Source organism: Haemaphysalis longicornis, unplaced genomic scaffold (assembly GCF_048455015.1).
Source record: "Haemaphysalis longicornis isolate Haplotype H1 unplaced genomic scaffold, Haemaphysalis longicornis Haplotype H1 scaffold_6, whole genome shotgun sequence".
NCBI lineage: Eukaryota > Metazoa > Arthropoda > Arachnida > Ixodida > Ixodidae > Haemaphysalis > Haemaphysalis longicornis.
This window is the reverse complement of record NW_027526407.1, coordinates 80,589,919-80,612,525: the sequence shown is the minus strand read 5'-3', so window position 1 is coordinate 80,612,525 and position 22,607 is coordinate 80,589,919. Positions and strand designations below refer to the sequence as shown.

General features: G+C 47.1%; 1 protein-coding gene across 3 annotated transcripts in view; it reads left to right on the top strand.

The window, feature by feature from the left end:
* The window catches only part of LOC144143578 (uncharacterized), a 133,698-nt gene extending 117,242 nt beyond the window's left edge, over window positions 1-16,456 (top strand). For all 3 annotated transcript variants that reach the window (XM_077675379.1, XM_077675380.1, XM_077675378.1), the window contains exons 2-6: window positions 6,745-6,973; window positions 7,749-7,856; window positions 9,262-9,493; window positions 11,671-11,893; window positions 13,444-16,456. In XM_077675379.1, the coding sequence (XP_077531505.1) occupies window positions 6,757-6,973; window positions 7,749-7,856; window positions 9,262-9,493; window positions 11,671-11,893; window positions 13,444-14,127 (1,464 nt within the window). In that variant the 5' untranslated portion in view covers window positions 6,745-6,756 and the 3' untranslated portion in view covers window positions 14,128-16,456. The remainder of the gene's footprint in view (window positions 1-6,744; window positions 6,974-7,748; window positions 7,857-9,261; window positions 9,494-11,670; window positions 11,894-13,443) is intronic.
* The last annotated feature ends 6,151 nt before the right edge of the window (window positions 16,457-22,607 follow it).

Here is a 22,607-nt window from a genome sequence, read left to right as displayed (position 1 = left end):
TTAGCGTTTCAAAAATTTTCGGCGTAACTACGTTGCGTCCTATTCCACTGGAGATACGGTATCATCTATGGCGCGGAGTTCTTTGCAGTGTCCAACACCCGTGTCTGTGCGATCTGGGCCGGGCAGTGTGGCTCACGGGTTCTGCGTTTCGGTGTGTGAGGAGCTGCGCTCTTCCGTCTGTAAGCGAGGACTTCCACTGCCCTGCAGACTTTCCACCTCCCCGGCACACTATTTCCTCTTCCATCCTGTTCTCTTCTCTTGCGCGAAAGTGATTTGTTTGTTGTTTTTTCGCGCAAAAATAAAAATCAAATCAAATCAAAATCAAAATGCTCGCCGCCACCACACTGCGTCGTATGCAGTCGTACCCTGTGACTAGGTACAATTTTCAGATGGAGGCGAAAAGCGAAAACGCCAGCGGAGTGTTAGAGATATCATGAGCACGTTAAAGATCCACGGGTGGTTGCAAAATTCATCCGGAGCCCTCCACCACGTCGTGCCCTCCACTACGGCGCGCCGCAGTTCCCGGGTGTAGCTTCACGCGGTAAAGCCTATAAGTTCATCTGACTGGGTACAACAATACCCGCAGTGCGTCCTTCCCTTCTCATTTCGTTTCGAACCAAGAAACATCACAAACAGCTTGGCACCCAACCGTTGGCTTCGGAATGAGGCGGTTGCGATTCCGATGTTCCCGCGCTACGGTGCACCCGCTGCGGGCAACCGTATTCGGGTGGCAGCGGGAGGCGGCCTTGGAGGAAGGCTGGAACACAGGTGCGCCGCTCGTCGGACCCCCCGGGGCCGGTGTTGTTGGGCCACAAACAAGAAGTGGTTCTGGGAGGGGCCACGTCGGTGCGCCGGGATCAAAGGGCCGTGAGACGGGGAAAGTTGTGAAAGAGCCTCGCGGTTTACGAGCAGAACAAAATGCTCCTCCTCCCGAGCTGTCACCGCCCGATGGAGGCAAGGACGCCGCCGGTAGCCGCAAATGGCCGGTAGACGGCACGGCTGCCTGCGTGTTGCTTTGGGCTGCCGTTTGTAACATTCGCGCGACCACGGCTGACGACTCCTTTTTGGGCGGCGGCCGTTATTTAGCGCCTGCTTCTAGGAACCGTGCGGCGGCAGCTTTTTAATCTGCGGGGCATGTTAGGTTCTTAGGAAGCCTAGCGTTGAACGCCTTGCTGGTTAAATAAATTACGAGACCGCCTAAGCAGTCCTTATGATGCAATCAATGCGAAATTATTAGGGTCCAATTGCTCAAAGTGTCATATTCTTAATATTACTACTACTACTACTACTACTACTACTACTAATAATAATAATAATCCTTTTCGGTATTTTCATTTCCTGTCGGTTACTACATGACTCGGAACGTACCCGCGTAGGAAAGGAGAGGGGGAGGATAAAACTTTAACAGTGAGATCAATCTGGTTAGTGGGTGGCGTCCTCTGTCCAGGACTCCGTTGGTGTGGCCTGCCGAAAGTTTGTTCAATTCTTTCTGAAGGTTAATCAGGGCTATGTTAAATAGTATTGGCGACAGAACCGCGCCTTGCGGTGTACCCCTACTTCCGCATGGGAATTGACATTCAGCGGAAATGTGCTCTGCTACTCCCCCAGTCTGTGCTTTTCTAATAATCATATGCTCAAATTACTGTGTAGGCCCCAGTGCATGTATCTAGCGTATGCGCACCGAACTGGGGTTGAGTTTCAAATGCGTGCTGACCTCGCATTCCCGGTTAGCACGCATGGTTCAAGTCCCGCTAAGACCCGAATTTACCTAATTTTCAACACAACTGCTACACTTTTTTTACAGGAGCTTCGCTGAGAAATTTGGTGTCAATCCAAGCATTTGGTGTTCATCCAAACCGTCGGCCGTTTCGTGCGCCGTCAATGTGCCACCGACATGCATTTGCAGCCTGCGAACCAAATGCTTTCGCAATAATTTATTCGTATCAACACCATAAGCGAAGAGAAGTACTTCTGATCGACTTTTTCCCAAAGCAAACATTCCATTCCACCTACAAAGTTGGTCAATTTTTCGTAATATGAACTGTATGAAAACATTCCTGTGGCAGCTGCTCAAGCGTAGATGTTTTGTTCGTTCACCACGCGGCATCGTGCATACTACTACACGTGGATCTTATCGCGGAAAGCAGTCTGTTTTCGCGAAGAGTCACGCAACCACCTCTTAAAAATCTCATTACCAAACCGAACGACCTTCTAGTTATCGATTGCGCAACACACTCAAGAAACTTGCGCAACGATGAATGCCACTTATTGAATTTAAACTTCGCGCCATTTATCTTCTCACCTTCGCCGGCTGTATACTCAAACAAAATTTGACACCTTGCCAGTTTTCCATCACGCACGCACAGCCGGCTGCGTTCCATGCTGTCTGCCGCGAAGCCATTTCCCAGTTTCAAGCATCATTAGTCTCAATAGGCGCCGCTGGGGGTGTCTTACAAGTGCGCGAATATGAATGAGCCGGTGCTGTGCATAAAAAACAAGCGAAACCAACGTTCCGCCAGACAGGTATGCGTGTCGTGTTCGTGAAAGCACAAGCTCGGCTAAGCCTGCTGTTCGATCCAAGGTCGGTCACGCATCTGTGCCGCGTGAAGTGCTTCGTCCCACGCGTGTATCCGTCCGGTTGGCGACCAAATAGCCGTCTGTTGGTAATGGTAGGAAGATCGAACGTTGCGATCACTTCTCTGTTCCCGGTAGCTGCGGCGAATTGATTTCTAATCTTAAAATCAGAGACGGTTCTTACAAAGTGTTTTTTTTTATTATTCTAAATGTAAAGCCTCTTTTATTTCGTTAAGCTGGTGATGGTCCAAGGAAATGGACTGCTCATTGGCTCAGAGGCTGCTGTTATTTCGGGTTAAAAACAAACAGCTGACGTTGGTATCCTGTGCATAACGTGGTTTTTCAAGCTTATCTGAAACTCAATCCCACCTCAATAACGCTTTCTTTTCTGGAGAACACATTATATACAATGAAGACGAATGGATGAATCTATTCGCCTTGGTACAAGCAGGTCCATCCTTCTCTCCATTTGCTTTCTTCCTCAGCGTTTCGAAATTCTGGTTTTTATGTACAAAACGGAATCGAATTGCTTTCCTGATGGGTTCATTGGCTTCTTCACTACATGGCTTTAGGCCCTTTCTATGTATCTGTCTGCCCCGCCCCACTGACGCACGCACGCGCTCGCACGACCTACGCGCTAATGGTCCACGGTCGCCAGGTTCCTATACAAACGAGGAAAGCAAACCGTATACCGCCATTTGGCTATGCTGCACCGGCGTTACGCTCAAGTCTTATCTTCAGGCGTGTGCCTTGAGTTAGCAAACACGGCCGATGAACACACGCGTTTGTTTTCCTGAAGAATGAGTTTGCCGACATTATCGCAGCAACGTCCCACCGCCACACTTACCGAGGCTTCTTCACATGTTAACGCGTTGTATATGCGTTATCTTTCGTGAGCTGTTAAGCTTACCTCGTATTTTTTCAGTGAGTAAGCACTAGGAGGCGTAAACACGATTGATTCGTTTTTCGTGACGGCTAAGCGCGCATGCGTAGGGGCGGGAGGACCACGTGACGTCAGCGGCTGGTGCGCGGGCCTTGGAGTGAAGCCCGCCGTGCGCAAAAGGATGACGTTGCGTGGCGGGGCGATCGTCAGTTCCTGCGTCGGCGCGTTGGACGAAGATGCACAAAGAGCAAACGGAGATGTCTCAAATGATTAAGGAAGTGAAGCTGTCTCAGCAGAACACAAAGAAGCTTCATAAGCAAATAAAGGTGTCTGCACAGAGCTCCAAAAGCAGATCCGGCAAGAGGTAGTCCCATTTTTGAAGCGTGGGCTTCACTGGCGGAGGTTGAGCAGTTTCGCATGGCTCCTGAAGAGCCGTGCTGCGCATGCGCGAGGAGCAGTGACGTCTGACGGCGCACAGCTGGCGCGCCGGAGCCGCCTCCGCCGCGACTGGATTGGACTGGACTGGACTGGACTGGATTGGATTGGATTGGATTGGATTGGTAATCGCTTTAGCAGCACTAAGCTTGATAATCAGCTAATCCTAGACAACCAGGAAACCTAAGAATAACGAGCTGAACCTTAGCTCACGCCGCGTATATTCTGGCATAGCCGGGCTAAGCCACTGCTAATTTTTTTCCCTACCCTGCTCCATGAATTTCTTCTTTCTTTTTTTTTTTTTTTTTTTGCAGTTAAGGATTTTTACGGAAGCGCCACGGTGTTGCTATCCTCTGTCACCACCCGGATTCAAGCGATGTGATTTTGCGAAGTTCTCGGTGTAACAAACAAATTTTGTTTCTTGGCATGTATTTAACAGATCTGAACCCCTCTTTGATATTACGAAGCTATTGATAGAATGAAACAACCGACGATCGATAGACTTTCAGCGTGGCCACTGGCCACCATATGGTTGGGCCGGTTCAACTGGCAGCGTATACCCCAGTCCAAAATTCCTACAGCTAAGGCAGAGTACGAGGTAGGAGCAGAAGATGATACCCTCCTCTGGAGTCGCCTCCTTCCTCTTCGCGTGTCGCACAGTAACACCAGCGATACGGGAAGGTCAACGCATGACGGGCGGTTTAACGGGAGGCCAGTCTTGGGAATTTTTTCATTATGTATAAGGCTGCGTGCGATATGCGAAAATATTTCCTTTTTTATATACATTGTCACCTTCTTTTGCCATTTTTTCACGCTTTTTTTTAAACCCTTTCAACCTTTGTATATTCATTTTAAACTTCTTTTCTCCTTGTGTACACACAATTTTTGAACGTCTTTTGTCCTTTTTGTGTACATTTTAAAACATATTTTGTTGATTTTACATAGATTAAACCGTTGCTGTAACAACACCACTTTATTTAAAATTTCGCTTCATTCAAAGTGTTTCATCGACCCCACTCTAGGGCACTGCGAACAAATCATATCCGCTGTTTTCGAAGCATCGCTTATAACTAAGACGTGGCTTCCTGCCCCGAGGACGTCGCTGTTATATTTTATATTTAAATATATTGAATTGAGATGTATCTATATTATATTGATTTATATTATATTGATTGATTGTAGGGTTTAACGCGCCGACGCAACGCAGGCGATGAAGCGCGCCGTAGTGGGGGGCTCCGGATTAATTTTGACCACCTGGGGATCTTTAACGTGCGCCGAAATCTCGTACCCACGGGCGTTTTTGCTTTTCACCTCCATCATAAAAGCGGCCGCCGGGGCCGGGAATCGAGCCCGCGATCTCGTGCTCAGCAGCACAACTCCTTAGCCACTGAGCCACCGCGGCGGGTGGTTTATATTATATTGATTGGTATTATATTGATATGTTTTGAATTATAGGTATTGATGCTTAACTGTCTTACTGTGTCCCACCCAGTGGCGTACGCAGGATATTGCTTCGGGGAGGGGGGGGGGAGGGGGGGGGCACCTAGAAAGTGGAGAAAATAATAACAATTATCAAATAATAATAAACAAACAAACAAACAAAGAAAATTAGTAAATAATAGCAAAAAACATCGAAAACAAATAAACCCAACAACAAACAGCGGCTCATGGTTGATTTAAGGGAGGGGGGTGCGCCCCCTTTGCCCCCTCCCTGCGTACGCCAGTGGTCTCACGCATGTAACGGCCTAAGGGCCAACAGTATTCCAAAATAAATAAGATAAACAACGAACGCTTACTGCTCATTATTTTGGAAATTTCGGAAAGCATATAGGTTTACGGAAAAACAAACAGCGGGTACAAAGTGTGATACTGGATGTGTAAATGCCACCGCAATTTAAACAACCAAAAATTGTGGTTGATCCCTCTTTCGTAGGAATCGGTAAAACACGAAAGTGAAAGGTACCTGCACAGGAGCAGTTGAATATTAGAGGAACCTCCTTCATGTGCGAAGGGTTCGCGAGCCTGACCCCGCCAGACGAAGTGACGCTGACACGCAAGAAACAAAAAAAAAATAACCTGTTTATGCTGGGTCAACAATACCAAAAATGGCATGCACAGAAACAGCAGCTTGAAACACAACGGTCATGGGAACAACGTTACAGCGTAGTCTTGCCTCAATTCACGCGCGTCCCCCGTACACGAAGGCGCTGGCATCGAGACGCCAACTGTCGGCGCTCATTAGCGTCATGATGCGCTACTTCGCTTCGCCTCTCCTAGAGGGCAGCACCATCTGAATGGGTCATAGGGAAGGACATAAGGCGCGTTCGTGGAGCTGCTCACGTCGCTGTTCATAGCGCAGTAGGCAAAGCGCCACGTACTATCGGCGTCAAATGAAACACGAACACGAAAATATGAACCTGAACGCACAAATAGCGCGATTTCTTTCCATGCAAGCCAAAATGACGCGTGCCTTAGTTACAAAAATAAAGTTGGGAAAAGTGGATTTCCAAATATACAAATAGCGTGCGATTATATGAACTGTACGGGCAGTACTTTTCAATTCTGCACGTTCTGATTAATATTTTCGTGCTCGCGTTTCATTTGACGCCGATAGTACCTCACATTGCGGCGAGAGAGCTCGAGAGGGCGTGGGCTCGAATCCGGGCGCCGCAGCGTCAATGGCACTTTTCCTGGCGACGTCACTTCCGTGACGGATATGACGTGAGCGAGAACTTCGTGTACCCGGGCATAAAACACTTTCGTGTTAAAAAAGGCCAATACTACATCCGGTCCGATATGCAGTGCGCACACAAGATCGTCTCCCATTAACACTACATTCTTCCGGTTCGCAGGAGGTCCACCTGATGGGCTCCCGGACGCACCGGTCTCCGGGGGACTCGTTCGGCTCCCTCGGTCGGCCGTCTCCCGACAGCCAGAGCAGCGCCGTGCTCTCGCTGCTGAGCCATGCGCGGACGCTGCGCGTGCCGTACGGGGAGCAGAAGCGGTTGCTGGCGCAGGCGCTGCTGGCCGACCCGCACTTCGCGGAGACCGGCGAACTGCTGCAGACCATGGAGAAAGGAGGTGCGCGCATGCTGCTTGGCACATTTATTTATTTATTTATTTATTTATTTATTTATTTATTTATTTATTTATTTATTTATTTAATAACTTGTTTGTTTATTTATATATACTTATTTATTTTTATTTTCCTATTTACGTATTCATTTGTTAGTTTTGTTTGTTTGTTTGTTTGTCGTAACCGCGGCATTTCCCGTGTATTGCGGAGTAAAGCTACCACAAGAAGACTCGCTAGATACACTTTTTACGCATCGGAGAACAGTGCATACCACTTTTTTTTTACTATAGAACTTTTAACAAGCTTCGTAGCGTACAAAATTGTCAATTTTAGGGGGATAAGGCATGGAGGAATGCTGACGCGTATACTGCAGTGGCGTAGTGGCTATCTTAGCGCTACTGAGCGCGATGTCGCTGGGTCGTTTTTCGGACGCTGCGGGAATTTTCTGGGGCGTAAGACGATAATGTGCGTGAAACAACATTTTCGAACACCTAATCCAAAGAGGTTTAAATTACCCCTTAGCCCGCCATTATGGCGCGGCACTCAGGTTTATACTTCTGATTCGATTAAAAAAAACAACAATGCGGAAACGACCGTTGATGACTATACCTTCTGGTGGAAAACAGGTAATGTGTGAGCATCTATTGCGCCCACGAGTTGAGACCATTGGTGGTCAATTAGACGTCAAACTGGAGTTCAGGAGAGTCCAGATGGTGCAGAAGGACTCCGGCGAGGCGTGCATCTATGGTGCACCCCTTCTTGAATGGCCTCTCCTCGCAGTGCTGTACCCGGTGGTCCACCTGTACGAGCTTCCGGGTCCTTTCGTGCCTATGGACGACCAGCTGCTGGGTCAGGACCGGCTCGGCCCAGACTACGTGCTGCACCAGGGTGAGGATGATGCCGAGCGCGCCTTTTACTCCGCTCCTGCTTTTTCGTGCACGTATCGGCTCGACTACATGAGCCCTACACTAGTATCGGCTCGACTACAAAAAAGTAAGCGCGAGAGACACGACGACAAGAGAAGGTTGTCGGAACATGCGCTCTTCTTTTTGTCCATGCTCCAGTGCGAGGCGTAAATGAGTGTCCCGGTGTTTTTTTTTTTTTTTAGTACGCGTTACGTTCGAGCGTGAAGCGTAAACGAGTTTCCCGGTGTTTTAGTACCGTGACTACATGAGACGACGATTATGACGACGACTACAGGAGACGCCAACAGCCACAACCCCTAAGGTGCTTTGCCCCTAATACTCAGGTAATGCCGGAATTTGCGCAAAAGTGCGCACGTTGCTTAATTTCAATCAATTTGTTTGAAAAGAAAATTAAGTGCATGGTCTCCAGAGCAGGTGTCATCATGTGCGTTATCCCCGCGACATGAGTACGCTACCTGTGGTACAACAAGGGCGCGTGCGTGCGGTGTGACAGGTTAATGTGATGGCACGTGGGTAGAACAGTTGAACAGCAGCCAAGCACAACTCTGATTCTTGGGAACCTGCTGCTTGAAGCGCCGCCAGTCTGCTTCGCAAAGTACTTTGTGCTGAAATATGAGGAAACGCAAACACAAAGTAGCAGTAAAGAAGCCTCTAATAAGTGTCGCCAGGGGGAGCCATGATGCTGTCACCTTTAGAGTTCCTGTATAGGGTTCTGTATAGGGTCCTGTATAGAGTTCCTGTATGTATAGAGTTCCTGTATAGGGTCCTGTATAGAGTTCCTTTAGAGTTCCTGTATATAGCGGGAGCTATATACAGGAACTCTAGTCACCTTCAAAGCACGTAAGTATTGATGATAATGATTGCGTTTCATGGCGCAAGGCCAACTATGGGAAAGAGCGCCAGAAAAGAGGTATTTCATGACAATGGCGGGAAAGTACACATTCAATATTTAGTTAAATATTGTGAGCATTCGCGGCGTACATTAATGTGACACGCAGTGCAAGCGATACCGCCGCTATCATGGCCAGTGTGAGCACCGAGGGATACGCTTCCCAATCTCTTGTATTCAAGCCCCATTGCCATTACCATCTGTAGATCATCATCATCGTCATCGTCGTCGGACTCGCGCTTCCCGGAACGTTCGCTCCGAGCAAGGACAATAAACGTCGTCTCCGAGACCTCGTACCTCACCCTGTCAATATAAACACGATAAAAAGAATTAAAAGTCCATGAAGACGGCTGTGAATTTAATCTCTGCTATACTAGCACATAAGTGTTCCATAGGTTGGCCTCGCGTGGACAAGCGTGGCTGGCAGTGCAGACACATCCGAGCTGCAAGAGACGCACACGTCTACCCCATGGCGCAGGCATCTACGAGGAGATTAGGCAACACCTGCCGTACGGCCCGAGCCCGTACGCGCCGGCCGACGAGCGTCGCACGGCGTACATCGTGGCGGGCTTCAAGGTGCTGGACGCCACCTTCCAGGACGTCATGGAGAACAGCTGGAAGGACTGGACGGGAGCGCGAAGCCTCTACATCAACCTGGCGCACGAGTTCGGCCTGCACCGGTTCTCGCTCTACCGCAGGTCGAGGCCCAGGTGCGTGCGAATTACAGCGCGCGAACATATATGCATCTCGCCTCGTCGTCTTGATATCCATGTCCAGGGCTAATGACGTCACCGCATAAACACGTGAGCATATCTATGCGGGCTCAACGAGGAAGAACGTACGTCTGTCCGTTTGTAACGGTTGATGCCGTTATAGAATGCTCGAAGGCTTATCAGATTCCTTTTATTGCCCCTAAAAATGTCTTCTCAGTTATGCATTCCGTACAGTGGTGAAGCTGACTTCAAAGAGGATACTTGGGTCATCCTACTTTGATATCATCCTTATATGGCACAAAAAAAAGACTTCCAGGCAAAGAATTTGTGTAACCTAGTAAATTCGACTTCTAAAAGACTCTTTATATAGCATTTGATAGGGATACATGAAGTCTTATGCTGTCACTTAATAAAACGTCTTAAGGCCTTCCTTTTTCTGTATTAGAGGGCAAGCACGCAGGCTGAAAAAATGCCTTTCCAGCAATGCATGTGGATGCATTGTGAAGCCGACGTTTAAAGAGCCTAACAATTCAAAAATTTCCTCTTGGAATTTCTGAGTTTTTTTATCAGTGCGTTGAAATGGCCGCCTATCGATAGGTAAACCTATAGCCTGCATAACAGCAACTTTATCAAGCCTTGCGAACGGTCACAGAGTGTGAAAAAGCTTTACAGTTACCGGCGCGGTGGCTCAGTGGCTAAGGCGTTGTGCGGCTGAGCACGAGGACGCGGGTTCGATTCCCGACCGCGGCGGCCTCTTTTCTGATTGAGGCGAAAAGCAAAAACGCCCGTGGGTACGAGATTTCGGCGCACGTTAAAGATCCCCAGGTGGTCAAAATTAATCCGGAGCCCTCCACTACGGCGCCCCTCATCGCCTGCGTCGGCGCGTTAAACCCTACAGTCAGTCAAGCTTTGCAGTTCCGGGTAGAATTTTCGCAATAAGGATGCCCGCGCAGAAATTAGTTTGGGAGGTTGGTGTAAGTCTTCAGTGCATGTGTCTTTAAAAGGAGAATGAAAAGGAGAATAAAGAGAATGAAAAATCAGTGGTTGGGTCAAGGAACAAAATGACCCCTAGTGGGCTGCGGAGTAGTAAGAGAGTAATTTTATCGAATGAAAGGAACACACAGAGAGGTCGGCCTGATCGTACATAGGCTCTGGCTTGCCACTCTGTGTGCGTGAGGGAGAAGGAAACAAGAGCATAAATGGAGGGTAAATGTACGCATGAGCAGCGATGTTCTTACATTTTTTTTCTGACTTCGTATTTGCAGCACTCACTATGGTACGTCGTTGATGCGTAAGCGCACGCTTCGGTGGTCAACGCTGGAGCCGCAGTGAACAATTACAGAAATCAGAACGCGGTTTTGCAACCTTAGTTGCTGCTGAAACTAATCTCAACAGCGATAGCTCCCCCTACCGAAACGTTGGCCTCGCCGTCCCTCACAAGTTTTCAATTCTTCCTGCGAGCGTCCATCATTATAGCTCCTTTGAATTTATTCTTCTCTCCGCAGTTAAGCGTCCTTGCATGTAAGGAAGCTCGGTACAACATCATTTGTAGCACACCAAGACTTCTGAGCTAGTTGTAAATAAGCTTATATCAATAATCAACATTCTAAATATTCCCTTGAGTCGTCTCACCGCAGTCTCGGGATACCTGCATTAAAATTCCATTAAAAAGAATAAAATGCTCCCCTGAAACCCTCCTAAAAACACCCCCCAAGTTATATAAATACTCCCCAAGGGGGCCAAAATAGACCCTTACTCAAGCACATGAAAACTTCATAAACATCAATTAAAAACGCCTTTGAGGAAGTAAAACAAACTTTAACTTTCTTAAATTCCCCCAGGCATTTCTTAAAACTCCCTAAATGCCACTTTTCTATCTCCTAAAAACACCCTGTTTGCTGGAAGAAAAACGAAACCTCCCTACTCCATGGAGTAAAAAAAAACTTCTAGAAGATTTAGAACCTTCGGAACATCTTCATGGTAGCTCACTTACACACGGACACTAAGAAAAGAGACGACAAACCACAGCCTTTCGGGAGTAACAGCCTTTAGTGGCAAATAGAACCTTTAGGGAGTATATATTCTTCAGAGTGTAGTCGTGCAAAACGTTTAGCGATTCCACATCCGCGAGTGCAAGTTTCGTTTGTCGCCTCTGTTGCCTCACTGGCGAGCAGGAACGACTTCAGCACCTTCTCGTACGTGCTGCTGGTGGAGTGCCGGGCTGTGACGTCGGAGAACGCGTTGCGGCTGCTCGACTTCGTGCAGCGTTTCCGGGCGCACCGCATGTCCGGCTACCTGTCCGTCTACAACGCCCGTCACCTGGCGCTCGAGAGCTACAGCAGGGACGTCTCGCTCTTCAGCCCATCCCTCCACGGCGGCTCCGACTGGTGGAAACAGGTCCGACGCCCACTTTTCACATTCACCCGCCGCGGTGGCTCAGTGGCTAAGGCGTTGCGCTGCTGAGCACGAGGTCGCGGGTTCGATTCCCGGCCGCGGCGGCCGCTTTTCTGATGGAGGCGAAAAGCAAAAACGCCCGTGTGTACGAGATTTCGGCGCACGATAAAGATCCCCAGGTGGTCAAAATTAACCCGGAGCCCTCCACTACGGCGCGCCTCATCGCCTGCGTTGCGTCGGCGCGTTAAACCCGACAATCAATCAATCAATCAACTTTCAATATTCAAGTGACACTGCCACTAGAACCTGTCTTCTCCTGCACGGCGAACTCTCTTGTATACAGTTTAGCCTCGTTATAGCAAAGTAGTATCGGGACAGTAATTTAGTTCGTTATATCCGATGTTTGTTGTAACAGTAGAACTAAAAATCGGTTCAAACTTCAAACCAATCGGTAATCTGTCTCCCGCAAAAATCCTTGATACAGAAACGCGTTATTTTAATCTTCGACCTTAATTTAAACAAGGTAACCCTTATCTTTCACCTTGTGGCATTTGAAGCTCAGAGAACCAGAACATGAAACGGGAAATTACAGCAGATGAAGTTAGTTTGAGAAAACATGCCTGCGTTCCTATTTTTTCGAGGAAGGATGTAATCTTTGTCTGGTGGCTATTCACAGCACTGAGCAAGATGAAGTTTTCCACAGTGTCCCCGAACAAAGGAGCCTTTTGTGCTTCTACAGTTTCGGACGCCGGGAGTTTTTCTAAGTAGCATCGCAGCCTACTGGTCAAATATTTCTTCATTATATCCGACAGTGCACGGCTCTCACAGTTTCACTTTCGTTATAAAAGAATGTGTCATTGAAATGAAGCGCGAAGGACCAAAGTTCGTATTAAGTTCGCTATAGCCGATAATTCGCTATATCACTGTCATTATAACGAGGTTCAACTGTGTCACTGGCGCCGCCGCATCAACCAGCCGTCTTGCTCGTTCCACGACGAGATCTGAAATTTATGCACCACGCAGGCTGCACTAATTACGTCCACGGTTTGCTACGCAGGTATTTTTTCACTCTGATTATATGATTATCTATTGGCGGGACAAACATATTTTAAACGGGTCTTTAGACTTAGTGCTTGTCGAGCTTCGAAGTGTCGCTCGTGTTTGTTTTTTTCTGACTGTGGGCTATATAGGGTGTCTGAGAACGTTCCTTGATGTGGCGTCCAAGAAATATTCCGTAGCTGGTTTTGACTGCCTTCTCCGCGCAGTGCTGGCCACAAGGTTGGCATGGATCTACTTTGTTGACGGTGGTAATAACCGGGCCGTACAGCTGACTGTGCATAACGTCAGAGGTTATAAGTACATGGTTTGAAGCACCATTTAGGGAGACGTGCTGATTTCAATTGTAGTCTAAGCATGGACTGTTTCTCAATGCGGCCTCTGAAAAGCAACAACTTGTAGACCTAAACCTCCTTGCATGATCACGCGTCTATCATTAATTAATTACAAAGCAGCCGCTACGTTATTCCACCGTAACAAATTTGTTCACTCCGCAGGTGCAAGACGCCGTGGCCACGAACAGTAACGGAAGCACATCGGACCTGTCCAGTACATCGGAGTCCACCAGCTCGGAAGACAATCCGAGATCGCACGGAGTCCTGCGTTCTTCCGTGGCAGTCTCTTCAACGCGGATGCAGCCCATGCCTGCCGTCGAAATCGTTCCTACCTCGTCAGCGAAACGCTTCGTCACCACCGCTTCGGCCGCGTACTCCAGCCACGGCCGCAACGGGACCACCATGACGCCCATCTACGAGAACCTCGCCGGCTGCCACCAGGTGGGGCGACCGAGCAGCTCGCGGTCCCATCATGGTGGGACAACCTCGAACGGCTCAACCAACGGGCTCGGCGAAACTGACCTGTCTTACTCGATCGAAGACACCTCGTCGAACGAAGCCAGCACCGGAAGTGGTTCCGATGAGTCAGACACTCGCCCGAGGTCTTCCAGATCGACGATGCGGAGGGTCTGGTTCGAGGACTGCGTCCTCGACAACGTGATCGCTCAAGCGGCCGAAAGAGACGTCCGTGCATCGACGTCTGCCGCAGCACCGTCTCCCAGAGAAGCCGAGGAAAGATCATTGGCCCAGGAGTACCTCGCCCTGGACGAAATGCTCCGGAATCTTCAGTGCGCTGACGTTCCACCAGAACCCGTGAAACAGCCCGTGCGGAGAAAGCTTTGGTAGTGTGCCTGTCGCCGGTGGGACGTGTTATACACCACTATGTGCGCCTACACGTTGGTGTTCAACGCCTGTGTACAGTCATTCCCAAAGAGTACGATTCCGCCGTTTACCCACTGGCTGGAGCTACTAGTCCTTGCTAGCGGTGACTGCCAGCCGTGAAGGCATGGTAGAGCAAGACAAGTCAAGAACCGAATCGGTTGCTTTACGTTCACCCGTTGAATCGACCAGTGAATCGACTTGCACTCATCTATCCTCAGGCAATTTGTGAAGTGAAACTTTGTGTGCTAGGTGTTCCATTGATCCTGTAGTGACATTCATCTAACAGTGCAAAGTGAGGTGCTTCACCTCACGGTTTTAATGTTCATCTGAATGGTCCGTTTCCGGAAAGTAGTTTGTGTGAGCTTTGCCGGGGTCTGGGTGTGTCTAAGATGGGGCCAAGTGTGGTTAATGAATCGTGGCAGCAATGCCGTATGATTTTAAGGGAGTACTGACACGAAATTTTCGTGTTACGTTTTTTTCGCTGCTATGCGTGCCTAAGCCCACTAATCATAGAATGACAGATTAGACGGTCGAGCGCAGCGTAAACATTCATTTACGGCGTCGTTTATTCGTGTCAGTTTCGGTTTCAACAAAACGAACGCCGAGCGGCCGCCATGACAGGAGGTATCACGTGACGTCACCATTCTTGCCGTATCGCTGCCGCTCTGGAAGCGCGAGCGAGGGAACGCACGCTCGCGTCCAAACCAGCCGAGGTCTTCGCACCTTCGCCGTCCCCATAGGTTCGGGCATCATGACGTAAGTCCCAAAACCATGACGTGTACACACGCCCGAGCAGCGCGCGCCAACCACAGCCAGCGCGTCGGCTTCGTCACGGGGGCCCCGACGCGGGCAGTTTGGGGCAAGTAGCAGATGATGTCGTGTCGGTCCGCTCTGGGCTTTATCGTGCGGGCGAAGATTAAAATGGATTTTAAATATGTTCCGCTGAACGGTTGCTGTTGAAACTTGCAGGGAGATATCTCCTGATAAAAAGGAAGCGTTTTACATAGTTATCTCAGCTTTGAAATTTCGTGTCAGTACTCCTTTAAGCGCAACAATGATGCCAGGCGGAAACAGTTGCGGGTGCGAAGTGTCTTGTATTTATACATACCGCGTGTCCTGTGTGGGTGTTGTAGGAAACAATGCTGCTTTTTTGTGCTGTGAAACGTGCACCTTATTGGAGTCATTTGTACGAATGAAAGGAGTAGTTCTGTATTGCTGTAACACTGGCACTGAGATTGTCTTTACGTGGGCCTCCTAATCATTTAAACTTAATTTTCAGGAAAAAGTCTCCTTAGTAGGGTGGATATTTTTACCCGCCGCGGTGGCAGCTGAGCCCAAGGGCGCGGTTCTATCCCGGCTGCTTTTCAGAGGGATGCGAAAAGCGAAAACGCCCGTGTGTCGATATTTAGGCGCACGTCGAAGATCCCCAGGTGGTCAAAATTTATCCAGAGCCCACCACTACGGCGATCCTTATAGTGCCAAGTGTAGCTTCGGTGCGTTAAATTCCAAAAATTAGAATCAAGCATTTGATAGTGTCGTGGGAAGTCCACTGGAACTTCATTACATTTCGACAGGTTTGACTCCCTTAAGCCCACACACACAAAAAAAGATTTGTGTCTGTTAGTATCGTGGCGCAATACTGGTAATGTGATCGTGTTAACCTATTCTGTAAAAAGGGAGATTGAAACTCGTATACGTTTTTCAATTACACGAACTTACTGAGAATTTTGGCCTGTGTATACCAACGGTGAGTTTCATTAGTCTTGAAGAGAATTGGTAGTATTTTACAACCCTTATTGCCAAAACGTGTTTTTTTAGTTCTGCGCGAATACAGTTTTTGCATCCACTTAATGTTTTTGAAGACTATGAATACGATGAACAACTTGCTTAAGCACAGCCTTCTTTGGCTAAAAACGCACTGCTATACGCACACTGAGGAAACATCGCTTCTTTGTAAACCAGAGTAACGCAGCTTGTTTTTATGCCAATGGCATCGATGCATGAAATAGTCACTATAAAATAGTCACTCTGTCTGCGCCAGAGCGAAGTCATTCAATGCTACCAAAGACTACCATAAGTTGCCGATCTGCGCCAAATTTAAAAATACTAAAATATTGAAAACAGTAGAATAAAAATTAAAATAGAAAGCATGACACGCTGTTGCCGTGGGCCTGCTGTTTCCTCAGGGATCGTTAACCCGCAGAGACATTTTGTTTACCCACCCATCGTTTATGGCAGCTTGATAACTGTCGCATTTGTGCTGAAAAAATAAATAAATACTTTCTGAAGCATTGTGGTCTCGTATTTTCTGTTCAAGTTCTGTGGAGGTACAACGCTTATTACCCTTCTATCTTCATACAGGCTCTGTAAATCCTGTTCGAAAACTGGTACACATATATATTAGCCACGGTGGTCAGTGGCTATATCGGAAGGGCCTGACGTATATAGTAGTCATCTTGCTTTCGCATTCTGTCTTCTGTGGGAATTGTAGCTTCGCGTCATTGTACAGGTGCCATATTACCGATAGTCGGTATTAAGTTAACAAGTCGGCACCGTTGATGCCGCTGGAAACCTGGAACATTAGTCAGTTTAAAAGTATTTAAAAATTTATTACACAAGTTTGTGACTGAGTCGTTATACATACATTCTTTGTGCTACATGCGTGAAGTTGGAACGTTGCTACGTTTCATGTCTCTTGCCCAATTTCTTGAATTTGCTCCCGTAGTAATTTTTAATGGCCCGGGTGCCCAGGATTTTTTTTTCGTGGGGGGACGAGGGGGTGTTGCGGGCACAACGGAGGCCATGTTGAAAATTTATACAATCAACTCTCGATAATTCGAAGTCGCCTGATCGGAATTTTCGGTTAATAAAAGTGATGCGCTGGTACGGGCATCATGCAATCCAATGGAAGAAATTGTTCGATAAATCGAAGCGAACACCCGTTATAACGGGTAACTGAAAGTTATTTTGAATAAGAAGCATCGAGGTGACCACCATTTCTCGATAAATTCAAAATTTTTAATGGCCAGAAACGGCGCCGTGTTCTGTACTGATGTCGGCGCCGTCGCAGCTGAGGAATAGCACAGTCGATAAAGCGGCGGGCCAGTTGAAACTCGCGCCACCGTACTCATCTCTCTCTTGAGGTTCTCAGCCGTCTTTATTGCGCGCAGCGCCATGCGAGTAGACTGTGGACGCTTCAGGCTTCGATTTTAGCGATAAAAGACCCGTGCCGTTAAAATTGGGCGACAAAAGTCAAGATTATGAAGGAAATCAAGAAGGGAGAACGTGCTGCTGAATAATGGCGATGCTACTCTTCTGCCTTTTGTTTAATGGGAAGTTCGGTTAATTCGAAGTTTTTGGCGGTCTTCGTGGACTTCGTATTAACGAAAGTCAAAGTCAATTGTTTATATTTTCAAATCCCTGAAAATTTGGGTCAGAACGTGACCCCCCCCCCCCCCCTTACATCCACGTACACTCATCCACATCATCAAACTCCCGCCTGTGAATCATGGAATTTCTTAGTAAGTATACATTGTAAGCAACTATATGGTGTGGATAAGTGGTGATCGCTCTAAACCTTCTGCCTAGTTTGGCAACCTGCTTGGCTGTGGATTCGCAGGCCTAAATTTTGGTGAACCTAGGGTCATGTTGAGCCCGTTTGAGCGTGAAGAAAGGTGAAGACTACAAAAAACATGGTACAAGCTCTGATTATAGTCTGTCTTAGTCTTCGCGTCTATCTTCGCGCTGAAATGTGTTACACAGCTGAGTAACTTGTCCAACAGCATATTCTGCTAGCATCAGGTGTGACTGACCTCGGTGACTGACATCACTAAGCGCGGGCTTATACTGATGCGTTCCACGCAGGGAAAAAAAAATCATATTTTAGGCCATTAGTTGTACAAATTAAGGTAACGAGATAGATAAGAGCGGAGTAAAAGAAGGAACTCAAAAGGCATATGAGAGGCTGGAAAATATTTTTCTGGCCACGCCTGTGTTGATTCCGCCCATTCCAGAAGAAACCGCAAGATTAGAAGCGGGAGATTTGAGGCACACACAGCTGAAGAGGTGGCCAAGCGCCGAAACAGTAACGGTAAGTAATATTTGCCGTCTCGTTTCCGAATAAGAATTGTATAACGTTTTGGTTACTTCTATTTATTTCAACTAAAATATTTCTTGCTAGTTCCCCGCGAGACAAGTATCGAAGGGAACAGGGAAGCGGTGAGGCGAGACGTTCATGACGTTTTCGAACCGCGGTGTATGCTGGGTAGGGACTTCAGTGGATGAGCGGGAGCTTGCGCTGGACGGCCTAATGCATCAGAGCGCCCGTCGCAATAAGTGAGATACCCGGAGTTGCGACGTGTGCCTGGCAAATATCGAAAATCCGAAGCTGCTGCGCGCAGACGAACGCACCAGCTGGCTCCAAAAATCGCAGTGTCTAGAGTTACGTCCGACGGAACCCAAAATTGAAAACTAGAGTTACGTCCGACGGAACTTTAAGCCAGTTTCTAGAGTTACGTCCGACGGAACCCAGAATTGAAAACTAGGGTTACGTCCGACGTAACTTTAAGCCAGTTTCTAGAGTTACGTCTGACGTAACCCAAAATTGAAAACTAAAGTTACGTCCGACGGAACTGTAAGCCAGTTTCTAGAGTTACGTCCGACGGAACCCAGAATTGAAAACTAAAGTTACGTCCGACGTAACTTTAAGCCAGTTTCTAGAGTTACGTCCGACGTAACCCAAAATTGAAAACTAAAGTTACGTCCGACGGAACTGTAAGCCAGTTTCTAGAGTTACGTCCAACGGAACCCAAAATTGAAAACTAGAGCTACGTCCGACGTAACTTTAAGCCAGTTTATAGAGTTACGTCCAACGGAACTTTAGGCCAATGTTTTGAGTTACGTCCGGCGAACGTAAAGCATTAAAAAATTACAGCTAACGGCACCAAATACCATGACGCTCCATGGGTGTAGCCCGAAACAACCCAGTCCCGTTTGAACCCACCCCGCTTGAACCCATTCCCGAAACGCCCTTCCCGTTTGGCCTGTCCCGTGTACGCCCGTTCCCAAAACGCCCTTCCCGTTTGGCCGCTTTCTGTTTCAACCCGTTCGCAAAACACCCTTCCCGTTTCAACCCGCTCCCAAAACGCCCGCTTCGAATAGCTCAGATAAGTTTCTGAGCTCGCAGTTCACTTCCCAGTGAACGCAAGCACGTCTTGTAGAATTCTCAAACTTATCTTGTGTAGCTGTCCAAGACATCTTGATCTGCACATTAGGACAGCTACCACACTTCTATACGACATCTGGGCAAGACCTCCAAGATGTCTACGCAACACCTGAAGATTTTTATAGACATTGCCAAGACTGGAGATAGCCATCCTGTAGCTCGGCTAACGCGACGCTATGCCTGAGCTACAAGTCTTGTAAGATATTCTTGATGATATCTCAGAGACTGCTAAAAATTCCAACAAGACGTTTACAGGACGAATACTAAACACCTCATAGCTATCTGGATTGAAAGCAACAAAACGTTTATTCTCCGTTTTGACGACATCCTCAAAAATTTTGAATAGCAATCTACGAGAAGACTTCTAAGCATGCCAGATAGAGACATAATGTCTTGTGAAGATGTTTTCTAGTAATTGTGGAGACATAAAGGAAAACCTCTCACAGCAGTTTACGCCAGCGGCATTGTAGCCATCTTGCTATCATCTTATTAAGATGTCATCAAGACGACTCTTATAGCTCTCTTCCTGTTTTACGCCCAGGGGTATATAGAAATGTGATTATCAGAATAAGAGTGCACATATATAACTTATTTCATCTAAAACAACTTTGATATTGTATAGATGGGACAGCATAACCACATTTTACTGCATTTCGTGTGGCCTGACAAATCTGACTGAGCTAAAGCGTCTAGACACACCTTAAATGCAGCAATAAGCACACTGAGCAACTTTTGCAAGACTAGCAATTTTATTATTCAAAATACACATGACAAGTCAAAATAGAATAAAAGGTGGCCAAAAGATGTGGGAGTAAAAAAAAACTTGATATGCATAAAAGGCAAAAATTAGAAACAACCCGTTCTATTTGGCTGCCATAGCAATTAAAACATGCTTATAAAAAATGACTAGATACTGAATGCCTTTCAGCCTTTCAATGTTATAGCAAAAAAAAGTCAACTGCAAGAACTAAAAAGAATGATCATAAAAAATAAGTTAGGGATCACCGAAAATATATCAAAACATGTGCATTACAGTGAAAACCTATTCAAAGTGGCCGAGTCTTGATGATGTTTGAAGTACTGGAAATCCAGGTAGGCTGATCCAATGACGGAGGGTTAACCTTCCTGCGATGAGGTAAACACACTAATCTGAGTATACACAGACACGCACCCAAATGAAACACCCGATGGACACATTTTTGTGTAAGGAGACTTTTTTAGACCACAAGGCAGGGCAAAGGTAAATGCTTAAGGTAGCTACTATTTTACAGGTAACCAGTGAACTCTTGGTGAAAAAATTTTTAATGAACCATTCTTTTGATACATGGAAGGCCGGGCGTGGCCCGGCAGTAAAAACAAACAATAAATAAACAAACCCATACATGGTTCGCGGCAATATAAATACATTTTTCGAAGACATGCTCACGCGAAGAAAAGGCGCGTACTTACATTTTAGGATATATACATGCAGTTCAAGAAGACAACCAGAAAAGAACACGAACAGGAATGAACATATCTCTCTAACAAATTATGCACAAAATAACTTCACCGCACTGTTACCGAACCTGGCAACAGCCGCACGCATGCCAACACCTTTACTGCCGCATTTGCTACTTTTCATCGTAGCTACTTTTGCATCTTCATTTGTGACAAGTATTTTAACTCGAACCTTTACCAACACAAGCAAAATATCTTTAGGACCTTGCTGCAAGTGTGTGCGAATTTTGCATCTTTTGACGGGAGGTTTTTGTTTCTTTGGAGCTGGCCGGTGGGAAAACAAAGTTGGAATGGCGTTTGGTTTTAGCTTATTTTTTCCATACTTCTGCAGTATCAATGGTTCGAATTGATCTTCAATAAATTGGAGGTGCAAAACAATAGTACGATTATTTGAAACTGTGGTATCATGAACACTTCTCAGTTATTGGTTTTAAAACATTCCGATTCGCAAAAAAGAAGAAAATAGCTGAATCATAGCCTCAATGTCCTCCTGTTGTGATGTGTAAGTTCGTATATGAGCTCTAACCAGCACCTCACGAATGGACAACCCATGTAAATATACAAAATACAAATTTAAATACCGAAATATTTAAAAAAATACGTGTTGCTGAACACGACTAACATATTACAGTAAGCGGCTTTTTGTTTACTATGAAAGACAACTTCTTTACAGCATGTCTAAAACAAAATACAGCTGTAGAGCAATTTTTAAAGACACGTGGAAAAAATTCTACCGAAATAGCACATAGTTACAGACCAATAGGGAGGGGAAAATAAATGTATACATTTTTAATAAAAGTATCTTAAATCCGCATTACAGTTGCAATCGATGTAGAGGCGCGCATTTTGCTGGACCCCACTTTGCGGTGTCCCGACCCGCTTCTCCGTAAAAAAAGGAAAGCCTTGTTTCGCAAAAATTAAGAATAGCTGTGAAAGTGAAAGAGCGAGTTCACCAAATTCTGTCAACTCCTCGTGCACGCGCGGAAATACCGAAAATTGTAGCTTACGTCGCACAAAGAAGTCCTTCTGTTAGGCGCAAAGTCCTTCCTTCCGATGCTGTGCAGCCACTGCTTCTTGCGCTGGACATCTCTTTTGACACTCGGAATGTTAAACATTGCGCTGCTGAGCACAAGGTCGCGGGTTCGATTCCCGGCCGCGGCGGCCGCTTTTCTGATGGAGGCGAAAAGCAAAAACGCCCGTGTGTACGAGATTTCGGCGCACGATGAAGATCCCCAGGTGGTCAAAATTAATCCGGAGCCCTCCACTACGGCGCGCCTCATCGGCTGCGTTAGGTCGGCGCGTTAAACCCTACAATCAATCAATCAAATCAATCAATGTTAAACAGCGAGAATACTTTTTTCACTATTACTATTACATTGGTAGGCGCAGCAGAACGGCATTGCGATTATGAACAAGCGCGAAGAAACGCAAGCGCTCTGAAAGTCGCCTTGGCCACAGGGCGGCAAATGGCGTCCGGCGGTAAAAAAATAAAAATGCAAACAAGTTCGACACCCGCTTGACGAGCGGCGGAGATGTCACGGTGACGTTTCTTGACGTTTCCGCTCCCCGCAGCCAATTACGGCCCGCGGAAGCCCCGTCGCCTCCCCTCCTGAGAGGGCGTGCGGGGGGGGCAGTGGCGGGTAAGGGAAACGGCGGCAAAGATCTAAGAAAGTCGCTACTTTCCCAAATATAGGGGTTTTAGGCCGAAATGCATTGCAGCGCA